The sequence below is a fragment of the Danio rerio genome, chromosome 18 (assembly GCF_052040795.2).
Source record: "Danio rerio strain M-AB ecotype USA chromosome 18, GRCz13ab, whole genome shotgun sequence".
NCBI classification, from domain to species: Eukaryota; Metazoa; Chordata; class Actinopteri; order Cypriniformes; family Danionidae; genus Danio; species Danio rerio.
The window spans coordinates 37,220,079-37,237,806 of NC_141038.1; the positions used below are offsets into that span (position 1 = coordinate 37,220,079).

The 17,728-nt window shown below is 33.7% G+C and overlaps 1 protein-coding gene across 1 annotated transcript in view; it reads left to right on the forward strand.

The window, feature by feature from the left end:
• Positions 1–1,967: 1,967 nt before the first annotated feature.
• gmps (guanosine monophosphate synthase) overlaps positions 1,968–17,728 on the forward strand; it is a 33,581-nt gene continuing 17,820 nt past the window's right edge. The window contains 9 exon segments of the mRNA NM_200587.2: positions 1,968–2,196; positions 5,769–5,947; positions 8,213–8,327; positions 9,541–9,638; positions 9,767–9,870; positions 10,003–10,196; positions 14,507–14,672; positions 15,683–15,834; positions 16,607–16,780. Of these exon segments, the coding sequence (NP_956881.2) occupies positions 2,170–2,196; positions 5,769–5,947; positions 8,213–8,327; positions 9,541–9,638; positions 9,767–9,870; positions 10,003–10,196; positions 14,507–14,672; positions 15,683–15,834; positions 16,607–16,780 (1,209 nt within the window). The 5' untranslated portion in view covers positions 1,968–2,169.

Sequence of the window (17,728 nt, forward strand, 5' to 3'; positions counted from 1 at the left end):
CTGATTCTGAGGATGAAATGAACAATGTCACATTAAGCGTTTTATCCCCATTGACGACCATTATAAGTGCTTAATGTGGTTCAACTTAACAACATTCAGAGATAATCAAATTTCTATAAAAATATATTCATTAACACTTTCCGCTGTTAAAAGAACAAGGTTTTATTTTAGTCTATCAGGTGAACAATATCAATTCTCCCCTACAGACGTCCAACGAAAACAGCTTGACACTGACCAGGGAAACCCAAATTTCTGTCAAACTTTACTTGTGATTAAAACTAACTTTTGTCAAAAAAACAGGCCCTTATTCCATAGATAAAGTGAAAACTACACATTAAGTGTTTTCTTCCCTATTGAAGTCTATAAGAATGAAATACTCAATGTAACTTTACAACAACTGAGGGAAACCAAATTTTCAAAAGGCTGTTCATAAAATCTAATCTTATTTATAATAGGTTAACCCTTGCTGTCAAATGAATGTGCTTGTGCATGTCATTGACATCCCCACAACAACATAGGGAAAAATGCTTAACACAATTTTGTTCACTTAAGCTGTGGAAACCGGGCCTACTTTTTTGCCAGTATAGTTAGTGCTAATCACAAGTAAAATTTTATAGAAAATTAGATTTTCCCTGATTGATGTTAAGGTACTTTATGCCATTTTTCCCTTATAAATGACTTAAATTGGGGAGAAAATGCTTAACGTGATGATTTTCAATTTATCTATGGAACTGGGACTTGATCCTTTTACAGTAGTTCAGGCCTGTAGCCAGTGGGGTTCGGGAGACCCACCCCTCATGGACAAATGTGCAGAATTTGTCCCATAATCAGTATTTTTTTTTTTAGCTAATCAGTTTTGCACAATGCTAACATCCAGAGTCCAACGTCCAGCTGTGCAAGTAAACACAATCTGATGTCAGAGAAGTAATCTTTCGCTACTGTATTGTTTTTAAATAGAAAAAAAAATACAAGTAACTTTTATTCTAAATATTTTCATTATATTTTTATTCAAATATCCAAATTCTGACTGAGTACAGTTGGATGTACTGGCCAGTTTGTTATTTGCCTATTAAATGTAGAACAGATTCCTATTGTTTTCTAAATATATATGATGTAATAAATTTTTATTTCAAAATTAAGTTTTTTTTTTTTTTTTTACATTTCTTTACTTTAAATCCTTAGGAAATATTTGGTACATCAAAAAGTGTGGTTATGATGACTATCCAACAAGCCAATTCAGCTAAAAATAGTGCTTAAAATGTCACTAAAATGCAGTATTTAAATCTCATAAATAAATAAAAAATGAGGTGAACTGCAAAAAGGTTTACTTTTTGTAAAAAAAAAAAAAAAAAAAAAAAAAAAGAACCACTCCTTTCACCAGGCTGGCTACAGGCCTGTAGTTGGGGTTACAAGTAAAGTTTGTCAGAAATGTGAGTTTCTCTGGCTGATGTTTAGGTACATTAAGCCATGTTAAGCTTTTTTTCCACCATAAAGCATTAATGTCCCCTGCTCTTAAATATGGTTCTTCCTCTTTTGAACTTTTATGTCACCCCATAGTGTTGCGTGCATTGCAATATTTTTAAACAAAATTATGCTATTACTTTGCTAAATAAACCATCCCACTCAGCTCTTACTGGTGGAAAGAGAGTTCAATCCACCACCAGGCTGCTCAAATTTAGCCATGAAACCTCCAACACTAAATTTGTATTTTTTACAGTCCCAAAACTGTCTGTGAAAGGTTTCATTCTGATAAAATAAGTTTGGCCATGCATGTTCTAATAACCAAAATACATGTTTTATTTTCTAAACAAAATTATAAATATTAAGAAAAAGCTAAACATTTAAAAATAAATAAATAAATAGATAATTTTAAAATACTAAGCGAATGGTTATTAGGTTATAGGATTTCCAGGCCACTGCAAGCCCAGCCAACACAAACTTTTCTCTAACTCTTTAACGTCAAACTCCTCCTATCAGCCACCGCACAGCAGGCAGCAGCAGCAGCGGGCAGAGATAGCTGTAGAGAGAGCAGTAGTCAGTCAGTGGCCAGCAGGAGAGTGGGTGACACACAAACATCGTCAGCGATCACGCGGAAGAGAGAAGACCCGCTCAACACGTTCGCAGCAGAAACACGACAAGACAGGGCTGTCCGCTCCACATCTCACATTCATGGCGTTGTGCAACGGGGACAGCAAGGTGAGTAAACTGGCCTAAGCGCCAACAGAAGCCGAAATGTTCTACCCGGCCGTCCTTGTGAGTGCCGCCGGTTCTCCCCGTTCCCACGCGGCCTTACTGCGCTTGGAAACTTAGAGTGGACACGGGTTTTACAGATTTGCCTGGTTGTTGCATTTCTTTTATAAACGCAAAATTGGTATGTAGAGAATTTAAACTCATCTTTCCATGCCTAAAGCGCTCTGCCTTGCTGGAGCCGCAGTATGGTTTATGGTTTGGTGATCCATCACATGCCCCGGGCGAAGCTCACAGGCTCTCGCCGCTCATGCGTTCAGTTAGCTGGGCTCGCGCGCTCAAGCTAATGCTAGTTAGCCTCGATCAATGTGACATGCAGAGCTGCCATTGCTAATGAGGTGTCCGGGCTGTGGCTGAAACGAACAACCACACCTGACACGCCGCTGGGTTTCATACAGCTGCAAAAGTATTTATCCCTTTTACTTTTAAAGTAGGGGAAACTGAAAAGTTGTGATGCTCTTGGTGGTAACATGCTATTATGAGCTGTATACGGTGAACAGGCCAGTGCATTTCACACTGTTGATGGAGAGTCATGTGTGCTGATTGTTTAATCGTTGCGTATGAAATGAGTACTAGTTAATATTTGCACTCCATTAAGTGTTAGTTAAGTGACCTTTATTGCATTTTCACACAGTTTTCAATTAGCGCTGCTGTGAAAGTCAGCTATAAAGTGTCGTTCACTCACAAACCACGTGGGAGCGTTTTGTGATTGTAAACCATAGTGAGAGATAAATGCTTTACTACGAAGCGTATGCGTATTTAGTATTATGAAGCTAACGTTACATATAGTATTATTTAAAAAGCTATTTTTTACATTGATATGTCCACCACTTAGTACAAAACTGCATACCGTTAAAACAAACACCTGATTATATATATATATATATATATATATATATATATATATATATATATATATATATATATATATATATATATATATATATATATAAATTTTTTAATGTACGATTTACTTATGATTGATGTACAGATCCGAATTTGATCATGCTTGAGAAAAATAAACATTAAGCTTAAATTTTTTTTTTTGTTGTATCGTGGCTCTTATAAAAGAGTCTTTTACCATGTCAGTGAAACGTACTTTGTTATTTTTTTCCATAGTGTATTTTGTATATCAGACTGGGTGACATTTTATTGTGTCATTTTAGTGTGTCTGTCTTCTAATTCATGGGAAAATGTATTATTAGGGCTGGGTGATTTGGCCTAAAATCTAAATCTTGATTAGGCCTAAAATCTAAATCTTAATTAGGCCTGTCACAATAATCAATATATTGACATGACACTATAGTGTTTACTATAAATTACTTTATATTTTCATGTGGGCTCTAACTAATGAAAATAGATCTGGTAGCAAATATCGCAGCCTCTTTTACTTTTTATCTTTTCTGTTAAAATGAGTTTTAATTTGTTAAGAATATGAGGATTTTCAGTGTTATGGATGTGACATTTGCTGTAAAATCTCAACACATACATTCACAGAGAAAGTATATGTTAACATTATATTGAAACATCTGTTTTAAATTTTCCAGAACAACTTACCACAAGGTTATGGAAGCAATAAATAAATCAAACTGTAATCAATAAAAAAAAATCAATCTGTAAACTTTTTTTTTTAAACTTTAGATGAAGAAAATAAACGTGTTGTGCATGTGACCAAAAAATGTTTCCACTATACAACATGCTTTGTAGAAATTCTGTGAATTAAACTGCACAACCCAAAAGAAACGAGGATAATCAAAAGGATAAAAGTCAGCACACTATAGAAGAAAAATAATTGATTTTATTTTATATGACATTTTTGCATTTATGAGGAAAAAGCCTCAATATTGATGTGACATCTCTTCATTATGGATGACAGATTTGGTAAATCAAATTTAATAGTTTGAAAACATTGATAGACATTTTTGAATATTTCTAAAGTACTGTAAAATACTTGCTTACACAAAAAACTTAATTTTTTTTCATGGCAAAGTTGACATTTGCATGGAATTGTTCATATGGGTTTTCACATTCTGATTCCAATACCTAACTATTAAGTTGTTAAAATGACTAAATTAAATACTCTTATAAATGAAACATAATGTGTTCTTTGGAAGAGTGTACTTGCATTATGATACTATTATTTTGTTATTCTGCCATTTATATAATGAGTGGCATAAAATGGTCTTACCCTCAATTTGACAATATTAACAATATTATCATTTATAGTTATATCATTTATTACACTTTGATGCAATATATCGTATGACAAAAAATACATATCGTGACAGGCCTATATCTCAATTAATTGAATATTTTAACTCTATTTCGAATGATGAATGATTATTTATTTAATCGTTTTGCCTTCATAGTTCACTGACAAATTTGTACAGTAAATATGCACTCGTATTACAAGTTAGAGATGTTTGAATGAATGGTACATTACTTGAGTTTAAAATAATTGAAGGAAACTCACACACTATCTACAAGGTATGATTATTTATCGAACATCAATTTTGAACAACTGAAATTAAAACACACATTGCCTAAAATGAGCAGTCCCTTTTTTTTTTTATAAAATGTGAAAATAAATTACTTGCACATTTGAAAACAAAATAAATTATTTCCAGTTTTTCATGTTAAAAGTAGAAAATAAGCAGGATCTCTTTCAAATAAAATAACTTGTATATCCTGTAAATAATATTTTAAACAGTGCATTTCTTGCATATTCTGTAAACAAATATTTTAATGTAAATATAAGGAATTTAAAGTAATGGAAAATATGCTATCTTAAGGCATCTCTGGCACAGCTTCCAGTCATTATCAATGTAGTGCAAAGTAAGGCTTAAGATCTGACTTCTATTTGACCAGAGATCAGATGTGGCTGCAAAAGTTTAAATCAGTCTTAACAGAGTGGGGTCATGTGAATCCTCACCCGGTAGGGAAATTAATTGAAAAAAAATTGTCCTGGATAAATTAGATCGAATATAGGTTGTAAATGTCGATTTCAATTACTCGATTAATCCTCCAGCCCTATGTATTATAATCATGTTGAACCATGATTAACAAGTGATGTACTAGTATTGTTCATAATTAGTTTATCTTAGTGTATGCATTAACAAAGCATTTTTTTGTAAAGTGTGACCAATGTTGGATTAATTATCAGTTCCAAAACAATACCTAGGTAACAGGCTATTGTATTATTTCTTGATGCTACTAAACATGACATTCAAATTGTATTAAATAATTAAATGTCTGATCAAAACAAAATTAATTCTCTCTCTACACTCTCTCACACACAATTTTGTAGGGTCAGTCAGGCTGTAATGATTATAAGCACTACACAGGACAACAGTATCCTGGGACTCATGTGACTGCATTTATCAGCAACAGCACATCTTTACTCTCCAGTCACATGCTCCTTTAAATGCATCACAAATTAAATTAGTGCCATTTTACTTGCTTAACATGGGTAATTAAGTCATGTGTGTTCATTTGTTTTGTGTCTTTGTGTGTATCTGCAGCTGGACATCGTCGGAGAACCTAAAGATGGTTTATGTTCTTATGAGGGTGCTGTGGTGATCCTGGATGCGGGGGCACAGTATGGCAAAGTGATTGACAGGCGGGTACGAGAGATGTTTGTCCAGTCTGAGATTCTGCCTTTAGAGACACCCGCCTTCGCCATCAGAGAACAGGGTTTCAGGTGAGCACTGTCAGTAGGTGCTGTTTGATTCTTATGTTTAAAAAGTACCAGGGAAGCCTGATTGAATTGCAAAACAAAAAGGTTTGGTATGGAAACAAACTGGCTTTAAATCTGACCCAAATCTTGGTGAATCAAAGGCCCTAATCTAGGGCTGGGCGATAATAGGCTTTTAAAAAAATCCCTAATTTTTTTCACAATTGTTTTTTTTTTTTTAAATTGTAAATAGATTTTACAATAGATTTCATAAAAAATGCTTGAAGTTTATTACCCTAAAAAACCTTATTATAATCATAATTTATTATAGGACATAAAAATGCTAAAGAAAAAAAAGCTGTCATTTAAAGATACAAATTTTCAAGCTTTTATAATTATATACAAGATTTAATATAGTATAAATACACCATTTGAAACAATTACAGTGAAAGTAAACTCATAATGATTGTTAAAAAGGGACCTTTTTAAAGATTTTTTTTTCAGTGAACACACATTTAAAGGTTCATTTTTATTTTGGTATATTAGTTCATATAAATTATAATTTTTCCGGAAACGGCAGTGTTGGATTCCAAAATTAGATCATATCCGTGTCTCATCTATTAATTGTCTTATTCATTACTTCTCACTGTGAGAAGTACAAGGTGTGGTGCACAGTTTCAAATGCGTGTCTCGCGGTAAATGTTTGATTTCGAGAATTATCTTTTTTTTTTCTTTTTTTTTTTGTGTTTGTTTTTTATTTATTATTTAAAAAAAAATCATTTCATAGAGCGCAACATTAACCTGATTATTAATTAACCTCTTCTACATGTTGTTTGTGTGTTTCTATGGCAATGAGGGGGAACTACAGGAGCCCAGAGGGAAGTGTTGTGTTGGAGTGAAAATGATTTTCATTCAAACAAATCGATGTGAACTTCACACTCGAGTTAATCAATAAAATTTATTTATCGCCCATCCCTACCTTAGTCCTTTAAAAGCCAAAGACAGCAGAATGATTCATCTTTATTGCTCGGCTCACAATGCATTATCCTACTTTAGCCAAGTTTCGCATTTGGTTTATTAAAATGTGATCACACATGGTCAATTAAGGCCCATTACCACTTACACCTGGTTTTCAGTTGCTTTATTTTGACCATGGAGACCATTCCACTTTTCTGTCTCTACACTTTAGTGGGAGTGCTTGGTTCAGTGAACGATTTAGATTTGTTATTTAGCAGTATATAAATACTGTGATTTGGTGCACGTTCTTAAAGAGATAGTTTTCTCAATAATTCAAATTCTGTCATTATTTGCTTTCCCTTTTCTTTTAAACTTGATTGAGTTTCTTGTAAAACCAGTAGCCATTGACTTTTATAATATATATTTTTTTCTAATATGGATGTCAGTGGCTAACAGTTTTCAAAAACGTTTTTCAAAATATCATCTTTTGTGTTCAACAGAAAAGGAAAGTCATAATGATTTGGAATTTGGTATGTCAAAGCAACATATTTTGGTTTAATCTGTACTGAATTGTAAAAGTGACATTAAAAGAATTTTCTGGTTGTATTTTGAGTAATGCTGAGTAGATTCTTAAAAATCACTGATTGGCCATTATTCACAGGCTCAACATGGAGGACTATGATTGGCTCCAAGGATCATTGCTTGAAGCTCCTCATCAAATGCTTACACAGATTAGGGGTTTGGTGATTTTAGAGATACATCAATATCTTTTCTACGCAGTACAGGATTAGACAAGTTGTAAATGCATGTGCAGCTCATAGTAACATTTTGTGGATTTCTGATCAAATTCACTAAGTTATTGTATTTTCATTGAAGTTCAATGAAGAGAATTGCTTTCTTTCAAATGGTTTTGTTACTGTTTCAGTATGATCATTCAGGCTGCTTGTTTTTTTTTAAACTTAGAGCAGTTCTTAAAATTTGCAAGAGAGTTTAGTGAGAACATATTGGTTTATGTTGTTAGTTAGTCTGTCCTTGAGAGAACACAGTGTGAGTTTGAGTTCAGTGTTTTCCACCTATGAGGACATAAAAGGAAACAAAGCTGTTTTCCCAAAGCAATGGACATTGAGACTTGGAATGTTCTGATAGAAAGAAAGAAAACCCACAAACCGAAGAGAAAAATGAGACACATCATTTGGCCTTTGCATAAAACTTTCCCAGGCTCAACAGACAGACACTTTCCATCTATCCCAGCCTCTTGAGTTTTTATTTAATTCCATTTTGGTTAATGTAAATTAATTTATAATGTGTATATCAAATGATTGTCTCCATTATTAGAGCCATTATTATATCTGGAGGGCCAAACTCTGTCTATGCTGAAGATGCACCCTGGTTTGATCCTGCCATTTTCACGATCGGAAAACCAGTTCTCGGAATCTGCTATGGAATGCAGGTGAGAAACTATTATTATTAATAATACTATACATAATATTATTTGTAATAATAATAATAAAAATAAGTTTGAATTGTTTTTGTATTCTACAAGGCTAAATTTAATGGAGGGGGATATTAACACATTTATTACAGTATAATAATTGTTTATTTTATTGTTTTGTTCCTGTGGTTGCAAAGCAAATCATTTATTTCAAATTTTGTTTATGTAAATATATTCAATGTTACTTTTGCCAAGTGCTATTACTGTAGAATAACACATTTGTTTTTACTATATATCATTTTTTATTTACTATTTGATCTTGTTTACCATGACACTTTTTTACTTTATTTACATCCTTTTACAATTGATTTTTGTATCCGCCTAATAAACCTAAACATCCGCGATCAATTAGGTAGTGGAAAATCTTCTCTCGCTTACTTGTTTCGTTCTGTGTGTGAAAGAGTCTCACTTGCATTGCAGATGCACAGAGACGCACCTTTTTATGACTTAAAAAGTTTGTCTGGCCCGGGTTTCTAAATCTCCTAAAATGTGTGAGATTCAACTTTTGCTTTTTTTTTTTTTTTTTTTTTTTTGCATTACTTCTTTATTAAAGACCAAGAAAAAAAAGGAAAAAATAGATTCTTTATTCTAAATTATTCAGAAAAAACTTTACTAAAGGCTCGGAGAGGATGAATGTCTAAACTGGCTGCAAAATATATGTACACCAATAGTGCTTAATCAACGCATTTCCCTTATTTAAATAATCAACAAATATTAATCTTGTAATTGTGATATTTGTAGAGACGTTGTCTGTTTCTATTTAATTTCTGTCATTTATTTCTCTTACTTGTTATTTTATTAATTTGATCTTTTTAATATACCACAAAGGCTATTTATATACATATCTAAAATGCTGTGGCATTCAAATTTGATTTGAACTTGAAAGAGAGAAGCAAATTTTACCTCGTCAGTGTGCACAGTAAAAGAAATAGTGATTTTTTTTTTAACTTTAACCCATTGAAAATAAACAGTGTATAACAGCGTTATAATAAATGCAATTATTGTTAAATAAAATTGTTTTTCAATCCGACTACCACTGCAAGTATAGCACTGTTGTGCACTCACTGCATAAATATTAAGACCTGCTGACCTCAAACTTTTGAGCAGTAGTCCTAAAAATTACCAAACTAAAATACTCATTGACAACACTAACTGTTTTTGTGTTTTCCAGATGATGAATAAAGTGTTTGGAGGTACGGTGCACAGGAAGAGTGTGAGGGAGGATGGGGTTTTCAACATTGCATTGGATAATTCCTGCTCTCTCTTTAGGTATAAGTCATTTTATTATGTTTGCTTTTTTTTTTTTTTTTGGTGACTGTCTATAGTTCATTTCTAAACATTCTTGTAGAAATGTAAACCAGTACTTTTGTCTTGCTCAATGCTTTTTATGTTTCAAGGGGGCTTCAAAAGGAGGAACACGTTCTACTGACACATGGAGACAGTGTCGACAAAGTAGCAGATGGATTCAAAATTGTTGCACAGTCTGGAAACATCGTTGCAGGTGTGCAGATGGAAATAAAGGAGACCTGCTTTCCTAGACATGCTTTATCTTGTATAAAAGCATTACAGGTGCTGGGTGTTTTGTCATAGCTGTTTGCGATTGAACTCGTTTCCCGGTGTCCGTTTTTCTTAGGCATTGCTAATGAGCAGAAGAAGCTTTATGGTACTCAGTTTCATCCAGAGGTTGATCTGACAGAGAGAGGAATGGACATGCTACGCAACTTCCTGTTTGAGATTGCGGGCTGCAGCAGTAACTTCACTGTCCAGAACCGTCAAATGAGCTGCATTAGAGAGATCCGAGAGAAGGTGGACAAATCGAAAGTCCTGGTGAGTAACGGAAAGCTCTTCCATCTGTCATTTAAAATGATTAAATGTGTGGCTTTGCTCATGTGTTTTGTGGTAACTTGGAGTGGGACTGTTTATTTATTTATTTATTATTTAAATTTTTTTTGGTTATAATAGTTTTTCTTAGTTTATTAAGGAGGCCAGCACTTTTAGCCTTGATACATATGCTTGAGCAAACATTGTTGACGTAATTTCAAATAATTTTTAAGATTAGGTTGTTGCTCAACAACAAAAATACTCTTTATATGGATAGTTTATATTAATACTTGAAAAGAGTTTTTTGTCACTGTTTATTAGCAGTATGTTGCTCAATAAAAGAAATGTAGTTTGTTTTTGCTTTTTCAGTTCTTATGTTGTGAACATTTTAAAATGTAAATGATTTGTTGTCAAATGGGAGGAACTAAAATGCATGTTTATGGACATGACACATGCAATTGATGTTCTGGAAAGTATAGTCTTCTTTGTGGTCCAATGGTGGATGTTTACATTCTGTGGAAAACTTCCAGAATCAGTTTTATTGCCAAGTGTGCTTCACACACACAAGGAATTTGTTTTGGCTACAGAAGCTTCCATTGTAAATGAAGTGACAAGTGATGACACAAAATAAATATGAAAAAAAGACGATAAACATTAAATAGAGATGCAGTCAGTCAAAAAGATCTGGATGTTGAATTGTATGGACAGATTTGTTTTAAATATGCAGGTAATAAGGTGCTGTGTACAAATGCGAATGGAGAAAGTATTGCATTGTGTATTGTTATATGGTGCTGTGTACAATTGCGCATGAGAAAGTATTGCACAGTAAGGGAATATTAACTGTTCGTAAGGTAGATGGCCTGAGGAAAGAAACTTTTCCTGTGCAGGGCTTGACGCTTACTTTTTTCAGGAGTAGCACATGCGCTCCTAAGTTGAAAAATTTAGGAGCACATTAAAGAAGTTTAGGAGCCCAATTAAAATATGTAAAATAAAGTGTTTTTGCCTAATAAATGCACACAAGGAGATCATTAGAAGCAAAGCAGTTTTATTCATTTGAATACAATATGTACAATAGGTTTTATTTTACTGTATAACAGTATAGCAGTGGGTAGCACGTTCGCCTCACAGCAAGAAGGTCATTGTTTCGAGCCTCGGCTGGGTCAGTTGGCATTTCTGTGTGGAGTTGCATATTCTCCCCATGTTGGCATGGGTTTCCTCAGGGTGCTCCGGTTTCCCCCACAGTCCAAACACATGCACTTTAGGGGAATTAACTAAATTGTCTGTAGTATATGTGTGTGAATGAGTGTGTATGGATGTTTCCCCGTGATGGGTTGTGGCTGGAAGGGCATTCACTGCGTAAAACATGTGCTGGATAAGTTGGTGGTTCATTCCGCTGTGGCGACCCCAGATTAATAAAGAATTTTAGCTGTATGGAGTTAACCAGAGGTCCACATCAAGACTGGGATCAAATTGCTGCAATGAAGGCCTCTCTAAACTGAACTGAATTAAGTCTTCAGTTGTGGACATGCCTAGACAGCTTCTTGTTAAATTTTTGATCCAGTTTCGAGCTGAAAAAGTATCTTTCACACTGGGCAGCAGAAATAGAGAGTTATTGTTAAGTTAAAAAATGTGCAGTTTAGTCTGTGTTTGTATCATTAGAAGATTATTGCTGTATCGACGGCCCCAAACAATACTTTATTAATTTTATAATAATTTATTGTACGCATTATCTTTAATATACATATACTTGCTGTAGATTGAAATACAACTTTTCTCTACAGCACATAAAAAATATGACTTTTAAGAATTATCTAAATTTATAATTTTTAATTTATTTATTTGCATAACATACTGGTTTCTACCGATTTCACCCTACCTTCCACTTAAGGACAGTAAGATAATGTAAAAAAAGACACAACTACAAACTCATGTGCAAAGCTTACACTGTTTATCAGAGCACTTTATCGTTCTGGGCTTTTTGAAGAAGAGCTGTACATGGGAATACTTCTATGAGTTGAAGTTTCCTTCTGCCCCAAAGTAATACCATCTTTTTCTATTAAACTTTAATGGCCTTCAGCAACAGAATAATTTCTTATTGATTTCTTATTCAGCAAACAAATTTAAAAAAAAAAGTTTGTGTGTTTCTTTTCAGTGTTCATCACTGACTGGTCAAATGCAAAAGCAGAATCTCGGACATGTCCGAGGAAAAGTTATTTAGTGTTTCTTTATCAGGAACAATAATTATTTGGTAGGAAAAATTTGGTCACATAACAACTAATGCAATATTCCATATACAATTCAGTATTTAAAAAAATGTTATAACTAGTGTATGCTTCATATTATTTCAGGGAAAATACAGCATCACTGCAGCTTGGGAAAGTGCACAGCCATGTTTTACTTATATAAAACAAAGCAGACATTTTGACTATGTAAAAAAAAAAAAAGAAATTAAAAGTGATTCCACCACTTTGCTCCACTGGTATAGTTTTATCAACCTAAAGACATCAAGAACAATCAGGAGAACAAAAACGCTTGAAACAGAGTGGAGTAGCTGTCTTCCTGTCATGGCTTAATTGCTTGGTCATATCTCAGCATCCAAACTGAAATTAGTACAGATTTTGAGAGCGGAAAACCAGCATGTCCAGTCTGCCAGTTTTCTGAGATGCATGTTGACTACATTAGCTAGGTTTCCAGCCACGTATTTTTATGCACTTTTTGTATATGCACATAAAAAAACGATTGATGGCAAGATGCGCTTAAGTTTTGAAAATGCGCGTAAAAAACATGCGCATAACTGAGTAGAATAAACTTTTTATTTGATAAGAAAAGATGTGCATAAACTACGATGGAAACACTTACTGAACAATTCCTGTATGCGCATTAAAAAAACATAATTTTGTTCTAAGAGATCATGTGATGATAAAAATGTGTGAATGGACAAACCAGCAGGCTGAGCACACTGTAGAATATCTGAAATGTTTTTTGTTTTAATGCCTTAACCATCTTAATATTAATGTTATTATATTATTAATGACCTCAAGAGCATTCAAACGCCACTGCGTGTTAACTGAGTGTCTGCATTGAGGCGCAAGTCATTTATTAAATGAAGAAAAGATTCACACAGCTTCTCATCGCAGCAAATTCAGTTTTTACTGTCGATATCTGGCACCAGATAATCAGGAAGTGATAATTTTGTTTGCTTTGACTCGTTGGATGGAAACGTTGCATTATTCGCACATCTTTAATGTGATATTTCAGTTTTGCGCATAAAATTAATTTGCATTTTTGAATGGAAACATAGCACATGTCTCCTGTGCTGAAGTCATTCAGAGGGTGTGCTTATGGTAGGCACGGAAAGGAAAAACTTTTTTTTAATTAAATGTTTCTTGTTAAATCACTGATTATTTACAAACCACTGTGGTATGTAGGGATTTAGCGGTATTATTTTTTTGGTATCACTGTGATGAAGCAAGAAATCAAGAGATAGTCACACGCATACAAGCATACAACCCATCTCCTTCCAATTTAATTTGTAATAATTACAAACAAATACAGTTATGATAAAAACAGAAATGCATTTAGTAGTTTTTTATTATTATTACCCCATTATGAAAACAATATATATTGTGAAGGAATATCTATTACTCACATCTTGCTGTAAAATGTAAATTGTTAGAGTTGCATTCTTTACAGGTCCCTAATATCTAGTAATGAAATGTGCTGTTAACCAGTTTTCAGGCTGCTTTTGTTTTCTTGTTTTTACCTGTGCTCGTTTTTAAAGTATGTGTGGTCCATGTTTCCGTTATTGTGGACTCTGTACGCTATTGATCTTCCTTGATCTATTAAGAGGCCTTATGTTTGTTTGAAGGCACATATGTGATTAGTACCATAATGCTCTAATTTGTCTGATTTCCTAATAATTGCTTTTGCTTTAGGCAGTGCTTAGTTGAGGTGTGTGTGTGTCTGTGTGGGAAGGCAACCAATTAGAATTTCCAATTAGTTAGTGCTGTTTCCTTAAGCAAGGTGATTTCCTTTCTGCTCGTCTGCAAAGTGGGTCTTTTCTCTAGAGCATGAACTAAGAGTTACTGGATTTATAATCTATTAATAAACATACGGTAGTGTTAATAATATAGTAATCTGGATCTACAAAAAAAACTCCTGAATAATTTTGTTATTTTGTGCGCGCGTGTGTGTGCGCGCTAGTGTGCGTCTGTCTGTCTGTCTGTCTGTGTGTGTGTGTGTGTGTGTGTCTGTTTGAACATTTGGGTTTATTGTATGTCTTGTTTGATGTGAATTGTGTGTGTGTGTTTGTGCAGGTTTTATTGAGTGGTGGTGTGGATTCCACTGTTTGCACTGCCCTGCTGAACAAAGCCCTCAATCAGGAGCAAGTGATTGCTGTTCACATCGACAATGGCTTCATGAGAAAGAGAGAGAGTCAGAGTGTTGAGGAAGCACTGACTAAACTTGGCATTAAACTCAAAGGTGTGATTTAGAAGATTCTGTCATTTGAAGTCTAACACAAATCATTTAATATTTGTTTGTTTTTATTTTCAGTCATGTATTATTATTGTTACTTGATTGCTTATTTTTAATGAACTTAATTATAAAGTTAATACGTTGTGTGTGTAAATTTGTAAATATAATAGTGCTGTCAAACAGTTTATTGCGATTGATTTCATCCAAGATATTAAAAAATACATATAATCTTTTACAATATTCATGCATATATTTATATGCACAATTTACACAGTATGGAAAAACATTTTGTAAATGAACTTTTATTTTGAAAGTGATAATTGCAATGAATCATTTGATAGCACTAATATGCGTGTTGCTTTCTGCTAGTATCAAATTTTCTTAATGTGATTAATCGCTGAAGCTTTTATCATGGTATACAGTATTATGATATTGACTAAGCTGCAAAAAAAGGTGACTTTAACAGGTATAACAAACAAATTATTTTATTAATTTGCACAAGGATGGTAAGTACAATTTAACTCTACAATCATGTCTCATTAAAAGGCATATTATAATTACTTATAAAGTTAATATAAATAGAATAGAATTTTACTAAACTCAATTTAATAAATTGATTACAACTTTTGATTTCAATGTTATTTGGCATTAACTCAGAAATTAGCATCCTCTATGATTAATGAATGCCTTTATTGTTGTCATTATATTGACTTTAGTTAAACTGACTAATGTTAACAAATGGAGCTTTAATGTAGTTAACGAACGAAAAGCCTATAAATACATATCACATAATTTTCTATGTTGTAGACTGAATTAATGTTAGAAAATAAATTAATTATTCATCTTCAATCATTTGATGCTATGATGACTAACCACTGCCCAATAAAGGCATATATGTGTTTTATTTATTCATTATATTTTTATACTTCATTGTAAATGATTATTTGCTTAATACTTTTGTTAAATAAAACATGGATCAGTGTTGTAACTAAAGAAAAACTCTCTTTGCTTTACAGTGGTAAATGCAGCACACACTTTTTACAATGGCACAACGACCCTACCAATTTCAGAAGAGGACCGCACGCCCAGGAAACGCATCAGCAAAACACTCAACATGACCACCAATCCAGAAGAGAAGAGAAAGATCATCGGGGATACGTTTGTAAAAGTGTGTAGCAGAATATTTGTCCACTCTCTTATTATTATCAAATAGTCCTGTGATGATGTTACTGTGGAGAACAGTTGACCTCAGTATTGGTTCATCTGAAATGTGTTGGGTCTCAGTTAAGTCTGTCTGCAGAAAAGGCTATGATTACATGACAGCGATACAGTCATTAGTGGAAAAGTTAAAATGTTTAACATGTACACGTGTGAAAACTGTCAAAAACAATGTCGTAACAGTAGTTTAAGCTGTCACCTTGATCGTAATTAGTTCCTGTAATGAAGTGATGATTAAACATGTCGACAACACTGTGTTTAGAGATTAGCCATGATGATTCAACTGCTCTGTTGGCTGTAAAATTGTTGAAGTAAATCCCACACTTGCAAGAAGGTATAAATTAAGTTCTGAGCCACCTCCTAGTGGGTTATACAAACCTCCTGAAGTTTTCATTTATTTATTGTCTTGTACATGACACAATGTCCAAGCTATTGTGTTTTATGAATGTCTTTATCTAACCCAACCTCACAATAACCTATGCTTTATTAATGTCTACTACACCTACACCAACCCTAAACCAGTCTACTTGTGACGTAAGTCCCTCCCATTTGATGGTCACCCAGCCTATATGTAACCTTACTTACACTTTGCTGAAGAAGCGTTTGCAAACATTTGAGCCCCTTAATCTATTACATAGCATTAAAACCTCCAGTTGAGAATGGGTAGGAAATGATAACAAGCTGATGTATGGAGCAGAACAGTAATTTGCGGTCTGTCATAGGTGGCGAATGAGGTGATTGGAGAGATGAATCTGAAGCCAGAGGATGTGTATCTGGCACAGGGAACGCTCAGGCCAGACCTCATCGAGAGCGCATCTCACCTTGCTAGCGGGAAGGCTGAAGTTATCAAAACACACCACAATGACACAGAGCTTATCCGGAAACTCCGAGACGAGGTAAAGTAACATGGATCAAATGCAAAGGAAATTCTTTTAATGCAAATTTATGTGCTGCAAATTAGAAAGAGTGTGCAATCTTGATCCATGTGATCCTAATTCTAAATGATTGCATATGTTTATTAAAGCTTTGGTGATCACAGTTGCACATTTAAATATTGGTTTGATTCAGAGAGAGCATTTGTCTTGTGTAGTTATGAGTAGGCATGGGCCAGTATAAGATTCTGGCGGTATAATAACCTTCGATAAAAATTGCATGGTTTGACGGTATTGTGATTACTGCTCTAAAATACATTCTTTTTAAATATCTGGGTTAAAACTAAAACTTTTACCCCTTTGAACACAATATATTTATTTTAAAAATATTTTGGAGCAGTAAACATATTAGGCTGATTAATAAAATTGAATCATTGACTTCTACTGTCTCCATTAGTTTCAAAAACATTGATTTCTTTACAATTTATCTTTGGATATCTTTTCTGCTGGAGATACTATTTTCCTAAAAAAAAAGAAATAAAACACCTTAGGAACAGTATAGCAGAAAATCTGGGCGGTTTTATAACCTTTTGGATTTTACTGAACCGTGGTATACCTTAAAAACGGTTATCGTCCCAAACCTAGTGATGAGATGGCTTCAGTATTGAGGATTTTCAACAAGTGTTTTTTGTGTGTGTTTGTGTGTCAGAGTGTTCAAATTGTTACAAAAGTATTGGGATAAACAGTGTTAGGTCATTTGAAACCTTGAATCCCCGCAAACACATGATGTCTTGTATGCTTTTTGCTTCTGTAGTTTTTGCAAACCAAATCAGAACATTCATTTTTGATGAATGAGCTTTCCAGAACATTGCTTGATTTCTGGATTTTTTTTTTAAAGAGATCCTAAAAGAGAACATCCCAGAAACATTCTCTTTACCTTAAGGGAACATTAACAGTGATGTATAAAAAAAA